Consider the following 17136-nt stretch of genomic DNA (forward strand, 5'->3'; position numbering starts at 1 on the left):
TTTTGTGTATGCATGTTTGCAAAGGTGAGGTATGTTCCCTAGGGACAGATAAGGAGTCTGTCATCAGAAACTGACCTGCTGTCCTAAGCGCCATAATTTTTTTTTCTGCTTACAGGTACCTAAGGTGAACTCACAGTTAACCTACCAGATTTATGAAAATGTCAGCTGACTCCTTCCCCCCCATCTCTCCTGTTACCTCTTTTTTCTTATGCTCAATTTAGCAGTGTAATACCTGTAATGCATATTTCCGTCATGAACATTCTTCCTGCTTAGATATCTCCCTGAATTAATGTCAGTCTTGCAATGTCCTATTTCAAACGGGAAATGCAGAGACACAAGAACTGCACTGAATTCACAATATTTAGCAGAGCTTCAGATCCTTTGGCTATCTTTCTGAATATGAGGGAGGTATGACTAGATAGACGCTGCATTTTTAAGGGGGTAAAAAAAGAAAAGATAGACTAATACCCACTTTCATGCAGTGTTCTCTAGGTGCTGTGGGTACTGCTCTGCTCCCTCAAGTTACATAGCAGCAGTTTGAAGGGCAAGGACTGAGGAGAGCTAACTGCTATCAGCTTAACGATGCTAAATGGCTTTGGCAAGCAATCAAGTAAAATGCATCACTGGCTTCCTAGATTGTGGCTCAGCTCCTGTAGTTACAGAACTGCATGCACTTGCTTTTTATTTAGCAGCATCTGAAGGATCCAGTAGACTGTCGCGCGCCAGAAGGGATAAGGAAGAGAGTGTTTAACAGAGAATTCCTGTTCTTGGGAAATTTGTCAGGACCTGCTTGGAAATCCAAGCAGAATGGGCCTTGCTTCATACAAAATCAATTCAGACATGCTGAAGTGTGTGTTTTGAACACTATCAGCTCTGTTACTGAAAAATGGAAGCTTGATAGTATTAAAAAGAGATCCTGATCATTCAGTTCCTACCCAGCGGGTTCATAGCACACTTGTGTGTTTGAATTTATCCTGAGGTATGTATGAAGCGCTTCTTCAAGTAAACTGAATAAAACCAAACATCTTGGCTTCTACATTGACTTAGAAAGTAATTAGAAAAAGGTGTGTGTGTGTGTCCCCTCATTAATTTATGCCTTGTATAGGAAGTATTCACATCTCTAGTGTATCTTGCAAGTGACACTACAAAAACTGTACAGATTTGCCAGTGAACGTAAGGGGAGGTTAATTCTCGCCAACCAAGAAAACCAGAACAAATTGTCTATTTTAAGCTAAGATGAAAATATGCATACTTTGTCATGCTGAGTTGTTACGATGCTTCAGATTTACATGGTTAACATCACTCTCCTTTCCTTCCCTCCTCTGTTAAAACTTTTACATATAAGGCAAGACATGTTTTTCCTGAAGAATTAACTTCAGTGACTGGCCCCTTGTGACCTTGGGGTGAGCTGCCATAGCCCAGAAATGCTGCCTTCATAGCTGGTTACACTTTGGATTTCTGCAATGCTTGATACTGTTTTCTGTACCCAAATTAAAAGCTGAGCAGCCTCTGGGAAGTAGGGCATAGCTTCTCTTGGACTCAGGGTCGTTTACAAAGGACAGACTTGCTCGGCATTGCAGGACAGAGCGGAGGGGTTGCCAGCCTGAAGGCTCAAGGTTCCTCTCCAGGCAAGCCAGCCAGCTGGGGCAGAAAGCACGGCTGCAGGGCATGCCACGGTCTTCCTTCAGTTACTGTAGATTTCTGTTGTTCTTTGCTCTTGCTGACGGAGGATAAGGGATAATGTAGCAGACTAGGAACTTTATCAGCCTTAAATAACGAGCTTAGGGCTGCATGTTATACCACCTGAATAGGAGAGCATTTCCTGATCGTGTTACATTGGCCTGGTCCCTGATTTCAGTATAAGCCATACTGGGGGATGAAATGGGTGTCCATTAAACATAGATTTAAATTACAGATGTCTCCTCTGTACTGAATGTTGACTGCCTATGAAGTGTGCTGGGCAGACTATATTGACGGGCTTGTCTTTTCCCTTTCATTTTGCATATTTTGCTGTGCAGGCATACCTGTCATACCCTCCAGCTAGCAGGTTTAGCAAGGAGAAACTTAACACAAGGCTATAGTGCATCACTGAATCTCCAATTACCAACTTTCAGAGTAGCTTAAGCCTGACTTTTTCTAATGAAAAAAACAATACCTTTGAGGCATGCGATTATGTTCCTGCTTCACAGGAACATATATTATTTCTATATCTATGAATTTCTTTATTTTCATACACACATTGAAGTGGATTTAAGACAGTTGAGATTTATTTTTTTAAAACAAAGTTGGGTCCTTTACCCTGTAATGAAGGAAAAAATAACTTGTAGGCTCAACAGGTGGTTTTGGAGTTTAATGAAAGATGGAGACTCTGGAGACCTTATTGCAGCCTTTTAGTACTTAAAGGGGGCTTATAGGAATGATGGAGACTTATTACCAGGGCCTGTAGGGATAGGGCAGGGGGTGGTAACGGTTTTAAACTGAAAGAGGGGAGATCAAGATTAGATGTAATGAAGAAATTTTTTACAATAAGGGTGGTGAGACACTGGAACAGGTTGCCCACAGAAGGTGCGTATGCCCCATCTTTGGAGGTGTTTAAGCTCAGTTGGATGGGGCTTTGAGCAACCTGGTCTGGTGGAAGGTGTCCCTGCCCATGGCAGGGGGGTTGGAACTAGATGATCTTTGAAGGTCCCTTCCAAACCATTCTGTGATTCTATGACTTACATAGAACCACAGTCTGTTTTACAAATGCAAAGCTTCCCCTCACTTAAGCAGGGTTTCTCCCAGGGCCAGGGTGCAAGCTAGACATCCCTAATGCCTTTTATTTAAAGGAAGCATGTCTGGCCTTTCCCGGGACAGTGGGGCACGGCTGAGGTCCCAGGGCTGTCAGTGAATCTAATTGAAGTATTGCCCCCAAATGTCAAATAGCGCCAGCACTTCCAAATTAGCTAAAATACTGTCAGCAGCATGGTAGCGTGTGCTCTGCCAGCGTGAAAAACCAGATTCTCCGTACTGGGCTTGGCAGCTCATGGAAAAACTGAGCTCAGCTGCTGGGTGGAGGTTTCGCAGGGCTCCCCAACCTGCGCCGGCTGAGCGGGAAGGAGAGCGAGCGCAGGGTTTAGTTGCTAAGGAGCAACCTGGTTTTGCTTGTCTCTGCAACCGGAGAAAATCCGGTGCCAGGAAGAGATGACTCTCCGTGTGTTCTATTGTTGCCGCTGCAAAATTGCAATGGATCAAATGAGCTGCTTTAAGCTCCGGTTAATTCTCCCGCCCCTGGTGGCTTCCTCCCTGCCCTCTTGTCTCTGCGAGGATGAAATCGGGGGGAATCCAGAGGTGGTTTGGGTGGAATCGGGAGACAGCACTAATTTCCATGCAGGCAAGATTTCTGCTCTGACTGTGCTTTGAATTGTTCTTGGGGTATTGTCCCATTTAGTGCCATTCAAAAACACTTGTGTCCTCTAATCATTTTGAGCCTCATCCAGCTCATCACAAGAGACCTTTTGAAATACAGAATGCCCGCCCCCCCCCCTTTTTTTTTTTTGTCCAGCCACTATTCCTGATTGCTTTTCTGCAGTACTCTCAGACCGCAATTAGATGCCTTCCCCCCCACTCCCCGGCCTCTTCTTTTACTCTTTTTTTTTTAATTGCTTTGAGTGTAATACTATTTCTTAAAGAATAAAACTAACCCCAACATATCCAGTGTTGATCACCCGTTTTAAGCTCAGCTGTACAAAACCCAACACACCGTACTGGTATAATTACAGCAAATTAAGAACAGTTATGTGGTTTGCTTCTGCGATGCAAATGCTGGCTGGCGTGAATATATATACTTATAAGCACCTGTGCAAGTGCTTCTGAATGTTATCTTCCAGAGAAGCAGCTCGGATACGCAGCCCGGAGGGCGGACGTACCCTGAGCAAGGCGTCGGCCGGTTGTTGCTGGGGGTGTTTACCTTCCTCGAGCGTAAGAAGGAGGTTACGAGCTTTGAAACCATTCTCGGAACTGCTTCAGGGAAGCTTGTTGCACGGCTCCGGTGGGGACGTTAGAATAACCATCGCTGGGAGCAGCGGCGAGCGCGCCGGTAACGGAAGGAAGAGCACCAAGCGCCCTGCCTGCCGCCGCCGAGTCCCCCTGAACCGGGGCGCGGGACCCGCGCAGCCGGCCGCGGGGAGCACCGAGCGGGGGGCGGCCTCCCCCCGGGCCGGCCCCGGCAGCGCTCCGCCCCCGGGGCCGGGCCGGGCCGAGCCGAGCCGAGCCGAGCCGGGCGGCTTCCGGCAGCGCGGAGCGGCGGCGGCGGGAAGGAGGGGCCGGAGCCATGGAGGATGCGGCGGCCGACTGCCTCAGCCCGGCCGCCCGGCAGCAGGTAGGGCGAGGCGGCGGGGACGCTCGCACCCACCGCCACCCGCGTCGGCGGGAGTCCGCGGGAGGCGGGCAGCGGGGCTCTGGCCCCAGCAGGGAGAGCGGGCCGCGCGGCCCGGCGCTCCACGTGGTGGCGGGGTCCGGCCCCCTGCGTGCCCTTGCGCGGCTGTCAAACCGCTGAGCTCGGCTGCGCGCCTGCCCTCCTTCCCGCAGGCTCCCCCTCTGCCTGTGCCCTGGCTGGCTGAGCTCAGGCGGCGTGATCCGGGTACTCTGGAGAGCGTGGGGGGTCGCGGGGCTGTGGCGCGACTCGGAATTTTGAGTGTCCTTCTGGGCACGGCGTGTCGTTCACAGCAGCTCCGCAGAGGTGAGTGCTGGTGAGCTGCTGCTGCTGGCAGCTGCAGGAGGTAGCTAATGCCTTCCAGTGCACGGAATTTTCTAAGGCTCTCTTCTAAAAATCAGAGACTAAAACGTAAGCTACCTACTGCTCAGGTTGGTGTCGGAGCAGATACATGCCAACTGAACCTGTTAAACGTTTTCTAAATAAAGTTTCAGAACAGCCCCCTGTGACCATGAAATGTTAATGGGTGGATTAGTCATCTGTTGACATAAACTGTCAGTCACTCCGATTCACCACTGTCACTGTATGAACGGGAGAGGGGCTGTTAGACAAGCCCATAATGGGCCTGCCTGTCTAACCAGCAACACTGGTACCTGGGTATTAGAAGGAAATCCTTATGTTTATGTGTAGGCTAAGGTTCATGAACATGCTGCCTTTCAATTCTAATTTGCATTTAAGAGAAAGGTGAAGAGTTAAGCAGGATGTGGACTGACCGAGCCCTGCGTGATTCATAGGCTCATTGTCATATGACTAAGTGGTACAAAATATGTTTATAACTCAGATGCAAAAAACGTCAGGTAAATATGCTAGTTTGACCTCTAAGCATAGAAGTCATTTATAGATGCTCTTGTTTCAATGCTAAGGAGCACGTGATAACTCATGGTGAGCTCCTGGAACTCACTGTTTAGGTCACTTGTTAGTCAAGTGGAGATGGGAAAAACTGTTCCATGGGTTAGCACTAGTATTACCTAATTGGTCAGCTGTGTTACAGGAGTATTTCAAATCAGATGCTGCTTGTCTAAATAGACTTTAAATTCTTTAGAAGTACAACAAACCATATCAGACTTCTTTTGTTTGGTGAAGTGTATAACTTAAGTAAATAGAGTGAACAGTTGTATAACGTTTGAGGGAAAGCCTTCACACACAGAGTACTAGAATGGGATGGCATCGGTCATGAAAAATTATGTTTGCCCCGACTTGCTGGCTGTATCTTAAGCATGTTGGCAAAAAGTCTAAATTGGCCTGAGAATAGTTATTGCAGAAGTACATAATAGTAGTTGCATACAGTGAGCAGGTGTAATTTAGTCGGGCAGACTGGTGCTTTAAAGTTTCTCCAATAGTGGGATCAGAGAGCTTTCTGGGTATGGTTTGGTGCTGGCAAACGTGGCGAACGTGTCAGTCCTCCACAAAAAATATGATGCTAAGTTTGATTACTAGTCTTAGAAGCAGATAATTTTGAGTACATTGGAATTAAGGGGTGCTTTGTATAGATGGAAAACTCGTATGTATGTAGCTATGTGGCAAGTCAACATAGTCATTTTTCACTGCTCAAAAAAGCAGCATAATTTCCTGTCTTTGTTGGCTGTTTCTTGGCACTTCCAGTCAAACAATGAACTCTTGGACTTTTCATAAGGGAAAAGCTCTGAGAATGCACACCTTCAGGATGTGTGTCATTAGCCTCTACCTAACCAAGTCACCTAAATAATTCTTTCATCAAAATGATAATGAATGCACAGCTTCCCCGATGCTGCGCTCAGGGCCCGGAAGCCGTCGCTTCCGTAACCATTGTGCATTATGCATTGGCCCCGGCAGCGCTGCCTGTGGGTGCAACCCAGATCTCACCTCGTCTTGCTGAGTGGTATTTAAAAAGGGGGTGTGTGTGGGTAACTTCTCAGCAGTTGCAGATCTCATACTCCCACTTCTCCCCACTGCCTCATGCTGCAGACAGCAGAAGATGCTTCTTACGCTTTCCAGCTGATACCTAATAGCTGGTTTGGGTTTTTTTCAGATGCAGTTGTACTTCAGTAGTGAACCAGGTTACAACCTGCTTAATTTTATCCTGTTCAGAGCTAGACGTGCTGAACTCCTTAAGGCAGGGTGAACATCTGCTGCTGCACAGGACTGGATTTTTATTTTAAAACTAAAGTGACACTTAAGCAGGGGTGTTGATTGCTGAGCCAAGTGGACCAACAGAAGCAACGAGCATTTTGCAGTGCAACAGTACACTTGTTTTGGGGCTTAGTGGCTATGAATCATTCTGGGCAACTGCAATAAAAAGACAAAAATGCAGGATGTATAGTTGTAGTATTTGAGCGAGTTGCATAAATGAAAGTGATTGTTTTTCAGCTGATGTGCATTTCCGTGTTCATCTCGGCAGTGTGGTTGCCATCTCCTCTTGTTTTGCTCATGGGGCTTTACAGAAGCCCCTTAGGAGGTTTGGTTTGGTTTTTGTTTTTTTTTTTTTGTATGACGTGCACGGTACGGTTGAAGCTGCCAGTTCTCCTTGTCAGATGAGCAATACTTCATAAAAGGGAAGTTACAAAAGCTTTGTAATGAGTGCAATTAGGCTTCGTATTTTTATTCTTCTGTTTTTGCCAGTGATCTGTCACTTTTGATTGAGGCCTGTCTTGCTCACTGAGTCACTAGTGAATTTTAGATGATTTTAAGCTTACTTCCTTCAATCTCAGTGATTTTTTTTTTTTCGTCTTGAATCTGTTGAATAGTTATTTATGCTGGCAGCCTTGAGACTTTCATTTTAGCTTTTGTAGTCTGAATGTCAGAAATCTGTATGAACTTATTGGTGGTTTCATGATGTTCAGCTGTGTCTCTTGCAGGCTACGGTGTCTGTCTCTGCTACTGCCCTTAGAGGTGACTTGGGTTTGGGCTCATGATGAGTGCTTGGGCTGGATGAAGGCCAAAGTCATCCAGCCAAAGCCTGTTTTGGTTTAGTCAGCCCAGAGAGAGAAATGTGAAGTTAAAGTTGCTGCTTGCAGGGTATGCAAGAAATAAAGGTATTTATAGCACAGAACTATTAGTATGAAAATGGAGTCCAAGGCTTTCAAAGAGTGTGGTTTGACAGACGAGTTTAGTCATGCCCCTGCTTTTGAGGAAGAGGTCCATACTAAATCTGACACTCTTACGTATTACTCTAAAAGTCTGTAGATGACAGTGGAGGTCGTGTTATGAATGTCCATGCCATGTGGCTTGCTGTTGGGGTAGCTACTCCTGTCAGTAGCTGAGCTATGCTTCTGCACAGGAAAATCTGTATGTAATCGTTCCTGTTTGTCTCCCACACTTGCTGCAGAATTTGCTGGGCCTAAGGGTTGCTACCAGACTTCTGGTTTGACTTGGATAAAATCGTACACAGTAAGTGTTAGGTGTGGACTCATCCCTGCCCTGATTGATTTACTTCCTCTGAGCTCATGAGCGATGCCAGGTTTGTCACTAGTGCCACCTATGGAATGTCAAAAACAATCATTCAGGTTAGGTAATTATCAATTAAAGGATGGTAGAAAGGGGGTTATGATGGGCACAGGTTGATCATTTAATGACCAGCCTGATTATAGCATAATACAGTTCTGCCGTGTTGGAAAACACCCTCCGAAGGCTTGTGTGTAGCCTCAGATGAGTAGGGTTTGGAAACACTGAGATAGGATGTTGGACTTGTATAGCTGCGGAACTGGGTTTGCTTTTTGTCAGATGAGGACTTTCCGGGGTGTTAGGAGCTCTGACTTCCCCTTCCGCAGACTCGAGGGGTCCTGCTTTCTTAAAGTGATGAAGGGAGATGGATGACGAGTAAAAGCATGTTAAGTCTTTCTTAACCAGCCTTACCCAAGGAAGTGAAGTAAATTTTATTTGGTAGAAGTGTTTGGTTCATGCTTAATCATTATCTCAGTGCTATTCGTATCACTGATCCCATCAGAGACCTTTGCTTGTCATATTGATCGCATCATTGCACTGAGAATTTTTTCTCCTTGCATATTTCTTGTCACCTGTAGTCTCATTTTGCTGAGCTCATTTGCTCGATTTGTGGATTTGAAAACCCTTTAGGGAAGAATGGCCTGTTTCTTACAAACTGCCTTCATCCAGCACAAATGAGCTGGTGTTTTTGTCAGGAACCACAATGAAAATAACTGTATAATCATCTAGGTAGTACTTGGACAACACTGAGAACATGTTTAAAAATGTAACAGCTAGTTTACTTTACCGTATTTGATGCAGAATACCAGACCTTAAGGTAGGAACCATCAGCAGCCTTCTGACATACAAGCTGAAGGTTACTAAGAAGCCAAGAGCCAGGCTTTTCATGGGGATGTGTGGCAGGAGAATGAGACAGTGGGTTTTAAATTGAAAGAGAGCAGGTTCTGATGTGATGCAGGGGCGGGGGTGGTGGTGGTGGTGGTGGAAATATTCACTGTGAGGATGGTCAGGCATTGAAGCAGGAGCCTGGAAAGGCTGTGGAGCCACCATCCTTGGAGGTTTCCCAGAGCCAACTGGACAAAGTCCTGAGCCACATGGTCTGAATTTGATACTGACCCTGCTTTGAGCAGGAGGGTGGACTGGAAACCTCCCGAGGTCTCTTCCAGCCTGAACAATTCTGTACTACTTTGTTTTGATGTGATAAAAAATGAGTTGCTTTAAAATACAAGTGTTCTGGATGGAATAACATTGTGTTGACTTCTTGCAAAGGTACCGGTAGGGTATGTGCTAATGGCAGAATTTGATATGTTAAAAAAAAAGTTTAAAGGTTATTTAAAAGGATCCAGAATATATTGTTTCTCTTGTTTGTATTGAAAGATACTTAATGTTGAAGAGCCATGTGGCCATGGAAAGAAAAAGTTCATGAATAAAAAATAATGCTTGTTCCAGATGTAAGCTATTGTTAGTCAAAGATGCTAAGTGAAAATGCATTTTTACTCTTGCATATCTTAAAGTTTGCAAATTGGCTTTGCATGAGGAGGTGGAGGAGCTGAAATAGAATAAATTAGAGACACCTTGTGGATTGGCACTTAAAAATTAAATGTATCATATGTGTACTCTATCATTTCCTAGGATGTTACACAAAGTAAAATCCATCTAACTTGCTGCAGTTGGTATCTAGGGAACTGGCGAGCCTTGTTCTTCAGGGAGGCCTTAGAATAACTTGCTGAACTTTTTTTTTTCCCTTCTAGTTTTCAAGTTGCTTAATTTCATTGTATATTGTGCTCACTTCTGGATAATACGTAATTCTGCAACTTAGCTAGCAAGCATGTAAATCATTTGGCCCTAATCATACAAGGAAAACAGAAGGGGAAATACTTATGTGTGTGTTCAGCACAACATCTGAATTTTACATAAAGGCCTAGAGTTTTTGTAACGTGAAAGCTCAGGTCATTAGTGAAATTCCTAAGGACAGTATCTACAGTAATTTTACCATCAAAATAATCTTGTTTCTGTCTTTTTCTGGCAGGTGAGAAGTTAAGATAGACAGTTCTGTGCTGTTTTGTGTATTTGCTTATGGAGACTTTAAGGTCCTTTGTTTTCCATATAGGAAAAATACAGCTAATTGTTTGCACTGATGTTGTTCTTCACCCAGATCAGGTGCAATTTTTAAACTTATGTACAGAGTTAAGTTTGTTTGCTTTCATTTTTGCCAATCATTTTTTCATTTTTCTTTCTTAAGACTTCTTATGGTCTGTGTGTCAGGATGAGGGAACGCATCTTTAAACCGTAAGGAGTCAAAGGTTTTGCTGAAAGCTGTATCTCCTGTTCCCTCTCTCCCCAAAAAATCATTAGTGAGCTGGAGTCCTCAGAGCAGTACCCCTTCCTTGGGTTACATGCATGTTGTGTTTGAACAGCTACTGGGTAAAGGGGGTGGTTCTTACCTGGTATCGCATGAATCACTTGGCAGTGTCTTGTGAAGAACAGCCCGGAGTGGTCCTTGTCTCTGACACTGTCCTGTATTTACAGTGGTACTGATTGTGGGGTAGACTTAAAGTAGTGCTTCTTGAGGTAGTGCAATTTATTTTCAGATAAACAGAAATGGATCATGTCAAGTCAGTATCATACTTGTTTCCAGTACTGTGATTTCTTACCTTTAGCATACATCTTAGAGCATGTTTATATAGTGGGTGGCATAAATGATTTCAAACATTGCAGGTAAATCATAACACTGCCTGGCAGGGATTTCGCCTAGTATTTGCCCAGCGGCAGGGCTGTGGTGGTTTTTTTGTTTGGTTTGGGTTTTTTTGTTTTGTTTTGGTTTGGTTTTTGTTGTTGTTTTTGGTTTTGGTTTTTTTGGACAAACTGCTTCAGGTTGGTGAGTGCTCTTGAAGCCATGGTCCCTTGAAAATGCTTGCGGTAACACATGCCTACACCCTGGAGCCTGCCATCACTTGGCTCTGTAAGTAACGGCACTGTGTGTTGATGAGAGGGGATGGTTTTTGGGTGCAAGCATGGAGGTCTTCTCTAGGTGCGAGAGCATGCGTGCATTTTGCAGTTTCTGTCCACAGCAGAGCCAGTTACCTCAAAATTCAAACAATGAACTGAAAAGAGAGCAGTGCTCTGTGCAAAACCAACCCTTTGCTCTTTCTGCTATGGGCATTTTTACCCTCTGAGAAGGTTTTTCTGTTGTTACAAGTAGTTTTTCAGGTTGAAGTTGTCTGTGTTTCAAGAATTAGAAACTCTGTTCATTTAAATAGATTGTATTGGCGCAACAGGGAGCTGCAAAAGTTGTCAAAAGGAGTCTGCGTGCCTACCAGTTCAAGTCTAGGGGCACCGCAGTAAAACGGGGGAAAATGTCAATAACTGAACAATGGTGGTATTTAAGGATTGGGGCTGCTTGTGGTGGGGTTTTGTAGAATGTGGGTGATGTGAATGTAAATTTTGGCCTAGTGACTGTATATTTCAGATTTTGTTATCGTTGGTGAGGATTTAAGATCTACAGCACTGCAAGGCTCCTAGTCCTCCCATTCACCAGCTTGTGCTTGGTTTTCAATAGCCCATTTCTGTTAGCTGAAAGTTTCAGCCAACTTACTACTTTTTTGGCTTTTTTCTGTGTTTTGTTTTGTGTTCTTGAAGGTTGTGGCCCTTTTCTACAAGTTTGAGTGGTGAATATACTTACAGAAGGGAAAAGAAATTACACCTTTCTTTTCTGGTTTTCCTTCTGTTTAGAAGTGCTAGTGAAAGCACTGGCATTTTCATCTTCTGTATGCTTAACCTTGATATTATTGCAGTTTTTCCTGTTAAATTGGGTGCTGTGCTTACAGTAAAAGGTTTCGGAAGCAGAGGAGTTGGGTGTAACACCAGGGTGGCTAGCTGAATGATGCCTTTTGCTCCTTGCTGAGCTATTCTGAATTACGCTGGGTAAACTGCTCGCAGTCATGCTGTACCAAGCCTGAGCTAATTTTACATTTTTCTCAATAAGACTAACTGGCTTTGCCTGGGATTAAAAGCAGAATATTAAAAATGTTACTGTATAGCATGTTCCACCACTTCCAATTGGGCTGAAATGAGGAAGCACTGTAGATCTCCCGAGAGACCTGTTGGCAGATTTCCACTCCAGAGAGGTTTGGACTTGAATACGGACGTCTGGAGACTTTGAGTTAGTGCATTTTCTCAGGTTCCTTACTCCCTAGCCTCCATCATTTCAACCTTAGTTGTGCATAGTCATGCTGAACAGCAATGTTTACCTAACTGTGCATGTATGTGTGCACAATGTCAGTGGTTAGGAAAAATGGCACATAATGTGTTTGCTGTTGGTCAAATTAATTCATCAATTAAAAATAAGCTGCACCGCAGGAAAAAAAAAAAGAAAGAGAAAAAACCCAGCTTTCTTAAATAAATCTCGCTGCTTCCTCTCTGTCTACACAAATAGTAATTAAAGAAACACAGAGCACTTGTAAACACAACTGCTAACTGAGGGTAGTGCCTACACGAGGGTGTGTTACCTGCCTGTGAAGCGTAACGAGTTATGGAAGGCAGGGCCATTACTTGCAATAGAGAATTAACTCCTACAGGTGTGTTTACAGTTCTGCTGAGTCAAGTCTCCTTATTTCATGCCCTGCTTAACAAGTGTGTTTCACGTTGAATTGTCCAGCTTTTATTTCATTGCTGTGTTCCCGTTTGCAGGCTGAAGCAAGACTCGCAGCAAAGCGAGCGGCGCGGGCAGAGGCTCGGGAGATCCGAATGAAGGAACTGGAGAGGCAGCAGAAGGAGGTATGGTAAAGGCTTTGGGGGGTGTTTTGATCACCTTTCCTGAATATAATCTGAGACTGTGGAACAAAGAGTTAATCTATATTTTGTTGAAACATTAATAGTCTGTGTGGAGCTAATATTGAATAGCAAATAAAATAACCTGGAAGAAATACGGATTGTGGCAAGAATTTTATCTTGGTGAAGCCAGTATAATTATTCACAGAAAATACTGGTGGTTAGTTGGTAATCATTGTGTAATATTAAACTTTGAAGTACGCAGCTTGTTTGTGTGTGCATTGGAGGGGTGGATTCTTATCACTTCAGTAAAAATCTAATGAATATGGAAGACTCTTGGCCATTGTATAACTCCACTTGTAAGTTGTTTTGCTTAATTGCTGTGAAGCTGGCATTGTGGTCTCCACCATTTTGTAAAAATGATCGTCTGCTGTGGCAGAAGTAGTGGTAGAAACTGAACTTGGCAAAACATTACCTTCTCCAAAGTGTTTGGATTAAATGCCTGGTGTAGTCTCTCCCAAATTCTGGAAGAGCTAGTTGGTTTATACCATCAGCAAAGTTACTGTGCCTCTACATGTCAGTGTGTGGGAGATCATGGGCTTCCAGAGTAGGAATGATCTTAAAGACCAAAAAGTCTTGTTCTGCTCCCGCTGTGTTTGACAAGTAGGAGCTGTGCTAAATGTCACTCCACTCCAAGAAATTGAGAGCAGCATTTGTTTTGAAACTCTAGAAGCTGAACTAGCGCTACTAGAATGGGGCTACAAGCATGGGTTGGCATAGGTGGACTAACCCAGAAGGGCTTAAAACTTGTGTTTGTTCATGTGCATTTAATGAAACAGTGGAGTAGATGTAACAAGGCCAACAGTGATAGTAATTTAATTTTTTCAAATAGATTTTGAAGGAAAGGGATGAAGTAAGGAGTTTGGGGTCAGGGTGTGGGAATACGTAGTAAGAATAAATGTACATCTGTGCTTTAGGGTGCAGAGAAAGATTCAGCTTAGCTTTCAAACAGTGAATTGGGATGTGATAGCAGATTAGTGTTGGTGCAGGCTGCAGTAATCAGCCTGCAAAAGAAGCACCTGGGCAGTTTGCCCAGGCTCAGCTTTGGGCTGGAGCGTCATGTCTAGTTGAGGCACGTCTGGATGTGTCTTAGCACTCTGTAGCCGCAGCAGGGTTAGATGTACCTGCAAACACACCAGGAGTAAAAGCTGTGGGGAAGCATTGCTGCAAGCACGGGACTTATGGCAGAGAGGAACCTTTTTCTGCTACAGTTGCTTTTTGAAGAATGTTTCTTGCAACCTGGACTGCAATCAGAATGCCTGGACTGCAGATAAGCATTGGTACTGTCAAGCTGTCTGCTGTGCCTATGGCCTGAGTGATGGGACTTGCTGAGCAGCCTTTGGAAGATCCGTGGCAAACAACCACTAGGTGTTTTGTTTGGGCAGCCAAGTAAATATGGGTGTCAGTGGTGTTAGCATCTAATTTGCAGATAACTTTAATGGAGCCGATGACCGCTGTGAAGATTAAAAGCTCATGCTGCAAAGGGTGTCCTAGTAAATTGAAATTTTGGTGTGAAAACTAAAGCTTGTGTGTGTGCTCCTGCAGTTAATAACTGAAGAGCTAGTGATCTGAAAATCTGTGAAAACTTCTTTTTATAGGTAGAAGTTGAATAGTACAGGATGTCACTGTCAAACACCAAATTCAGTGAAAGCTAAGCCAGACTACAATCTGTTTTGTAATTCACTGGCATAAATGACATAATGTGACTACACTTTTATTTAATATTTTGCAAACTTGGATATTCTGTAACTTTTTTTCAAATAGCTTGATCTCAGGCCCCAGATGCAAGGTAGAGCTAGTAAGGATGGCTGCAGGAAGCTTTTCATTGCCACAAGTATCTTGCAGATGTAATAAAAGAAAACGTAAATACAGAAAATCCCAAGCAGCTATCAACACAAGAGTTTGGCAGCTACCCCTTCCGTGGAGGAGAATGTACTGTGATACTGGTGTCCATACTGATTGTCTGCCAGCTTCGTTTTCCTTTGCAAACTTTTCAGAGAAGTAAATAGCACATTCCCACTACTGCCACGTTGAATAACCAGAACTTAAAGCAATTGCATTACTACTTCAGGAGGTTTTTAGAGCCAGTTATGGGAGTTAAAAAGCAATAAATAAATTTATTGCATGTGTGTGTACTTGTTCATGCTTAAATCAGCATACATGCCCTGACAGGCTTCTTGTGGAGCATGGCTTACTTGAGAATATATTTACATTGTTGGTCTGGGTTAAAAGTTTCCAGATGCTACTATTACAAGCTATAACCATGGCAGTATAGCTCTTGCTGGCAATGAAGTAGGGTGTATTAATGATTTGGATTTGGACTAGAAATTAGCTCTTCTCCTGCCCACCATCTAATATTAATGACATTTCTTAATCTCGTGCTTCATTTTCCTCATTTTAAAATAATTGGGTGACTTTTGCATCATAAGTCTACATACGTGATTTAGCTAATGTTCTGCTTGCCATTACAAAAGAAATATCAATGCAAATGCACCAGGTATCTGAGATTTTCGTTCTCTTAGGAATGCTTCTGTAGGTAAAATGAGCAAATTCATTAGGAGTCTATTGAAATGCCCTGTGCTGGTACTGTTGGCTAGCATACGTGAAGAGTGCACCAAAGATTAGTCAACTGTGTAGTAAAGCTCATAGGTAAATGGTGAAGACTACACGATATCATACCTAGCTCTTCTTTTGGCAGGAATTATTTAATGTAAAATGCATAATTGACAACAGAAATTGCTGCATAGTCTGTTCTTTTGGAAATTTAAAATTGTATTCTTCATCAGCCGCACTATTGATAAGCTCCTTTCCTTTTGAAAGGAGCATACAATGAGAAGCTCGTGGCAGACAGCTTGGCTTTTAGATGATGATGAGCATGCTTGCTGCAGGTGTGGGCTCAGCGCTTGCTCAGGCTGCAGTACCTCTTGCCAGTGGTCAGTGCTATTCATCTTGTGGTTTGTGTGCTCAGAGGGATAGCTTTAGTAAACTTGGTTTGAAATACAAGGTGACTAACAGTTCTTCTAGAAACTTAACGTGAAGCAACATACTGCTGTAGTAGAACAATAGTTGCAGAAATTATATAGCAGAAATAGACGGGCTTTTGGAAGAAAACACTCTGAAATGCAGTGTGAGATGTGGGAAAGTTACTGTGGAAGGCTGCTCTGTTCGCTGTGGTGGGGCAGGATTGCAGGTGTGTTCCAGAGGCAGTATCGATTCATCACCTGGCATCACCTCATGCCTGACAGCAGAAAGAAGGATAAGTGTGCCAGTGCTTTGGTGTAGGGGTTGGTTTGTGGGCTTTTTTGGGTTTTTTTCTTTCCTTCTCAGGAGAGGAAGGTAAGAAGGAAGCATGAGTACAAGTTTAATAGGAAAGTATAAACTAGGTAGGTAAATGAAAAGTGTTTTCTGAAGCTGAAGAAAGAAAATGAGCACAAGAATCAATATCTGATACATGCTAATTTATGAAGATAAGGGTAGTGATCACTCTTGAATCACATATATGTATATATATTTATATATTTAGTAGAGAATGGGTTCCTGGTCATGAGGGTCTAAGAAAGGCACAGATCTAATAAACATAACTGCTTGAATGTTTCTGACTTCTTATTCTGTGCCGCTTTGTTGTTGTTATCCACCAGAGATGTAAATAATTAATCTGGAGGTTATGGTAGGTTTTCTGGTATGCTTCCATGCATAGTAAGTCAGTACAGGAGAGCTCTCATGCGAGGCAGTGCCAATGCATGTTCTAAGCTGAAAGGATGATTATAGTAGATGGTACTTGCTCCCTTGCCTGCATCCATACCACTGGGACCCACCCAGCTGGTGGGAGTCACAGCAGCAATGGGTTCTGTGTTTTTTACCATACCATGCTGCCGTGGTCTTTAAACATTTGGTTTACAATTCAGAGTCTAAGGCCAGTCCGTTTGGCTTGTACTGTAGAGTTGTGTTTGGTAATGAGACAAATGCTTGTGTGCATAGAGATAATTATTTTTAATTCACACAGAAGAGTGAATCAGGAGTTGTCAGCTCGGTTTTTCTGAGTAACAAATTATTAATTCTTGTGGAGCTACCAGGTAAAATGGAGAGAAGAATTTTTTTGTATGTTGTTTTGTTTTTTGTTTTTTTTTTTTCTTAGAAGCTTGGTGTAAGATATGTTAAAGCTTTTTTTTCCAAGAAATATTTAACACTAATGTTTCAAGACACATAAAAGCTGCAGCATTAGGGCTAATTGTAAAGAACATTTTATGTAGGAGTACCTTCTGTGTGTTCTGCTGGCAAGACTTTAAATGTCTCTTCGAGGACTGACACTTGGAGACCACAATTTAAGCTGATATTAGTGCCTGAAGTGAAAAGAGAATGATCTCCTCCCACTCCTTCATCTGCAGGATAAGATTCGTCCTTGCCAGTACACA

General features: G+C 43.4%; 1 protein-coding gene across 21 annotated transcripts in view; it reads left to right on the top strand.

Annotated features, from left to right (window-relative positions):
• LRRFIP1 (LRR binding FLII interacting protein 1) overlaps positions 1-17136 on the top strand; it is a 116544-nt gene that overhangs the window by 37771 nt on the left and 61637 nt on the right. For 14 of the 21 annotated variants that reach the window (XM_075027888.1, XM_075027889.1, XM_075027869.1 and 11 more), the window contains exon 2: positions 12584-12670. In XM_075027888.1, coding sequence (XP_074883989.1) covers positions 12584-12670 — 87 coding nt within the window. Of the gene's footprint in view, positions 1-3993; positions 4361-10805; positions 10857-12583; positions 12671-17136 lie in introns of those variants that run through there. The other 7 variants (XM_075027870.1, XM_075027883.1, XM_075027885.1 and 4 more) reach the window with 3 other exon arrangements.

Source organism: Buteo buteo, chromosome 5, assembly GCF_964188355.1.
Source record: "Buteo buteo chromosome 5, bButBut1.hap1.1, whole genome shotgun sequence".
NCBI lineage: Eukaryota > Metazoa > Chordata > Aves > Accipitriformes > Accipitridae > Buteo > Buteo buteo.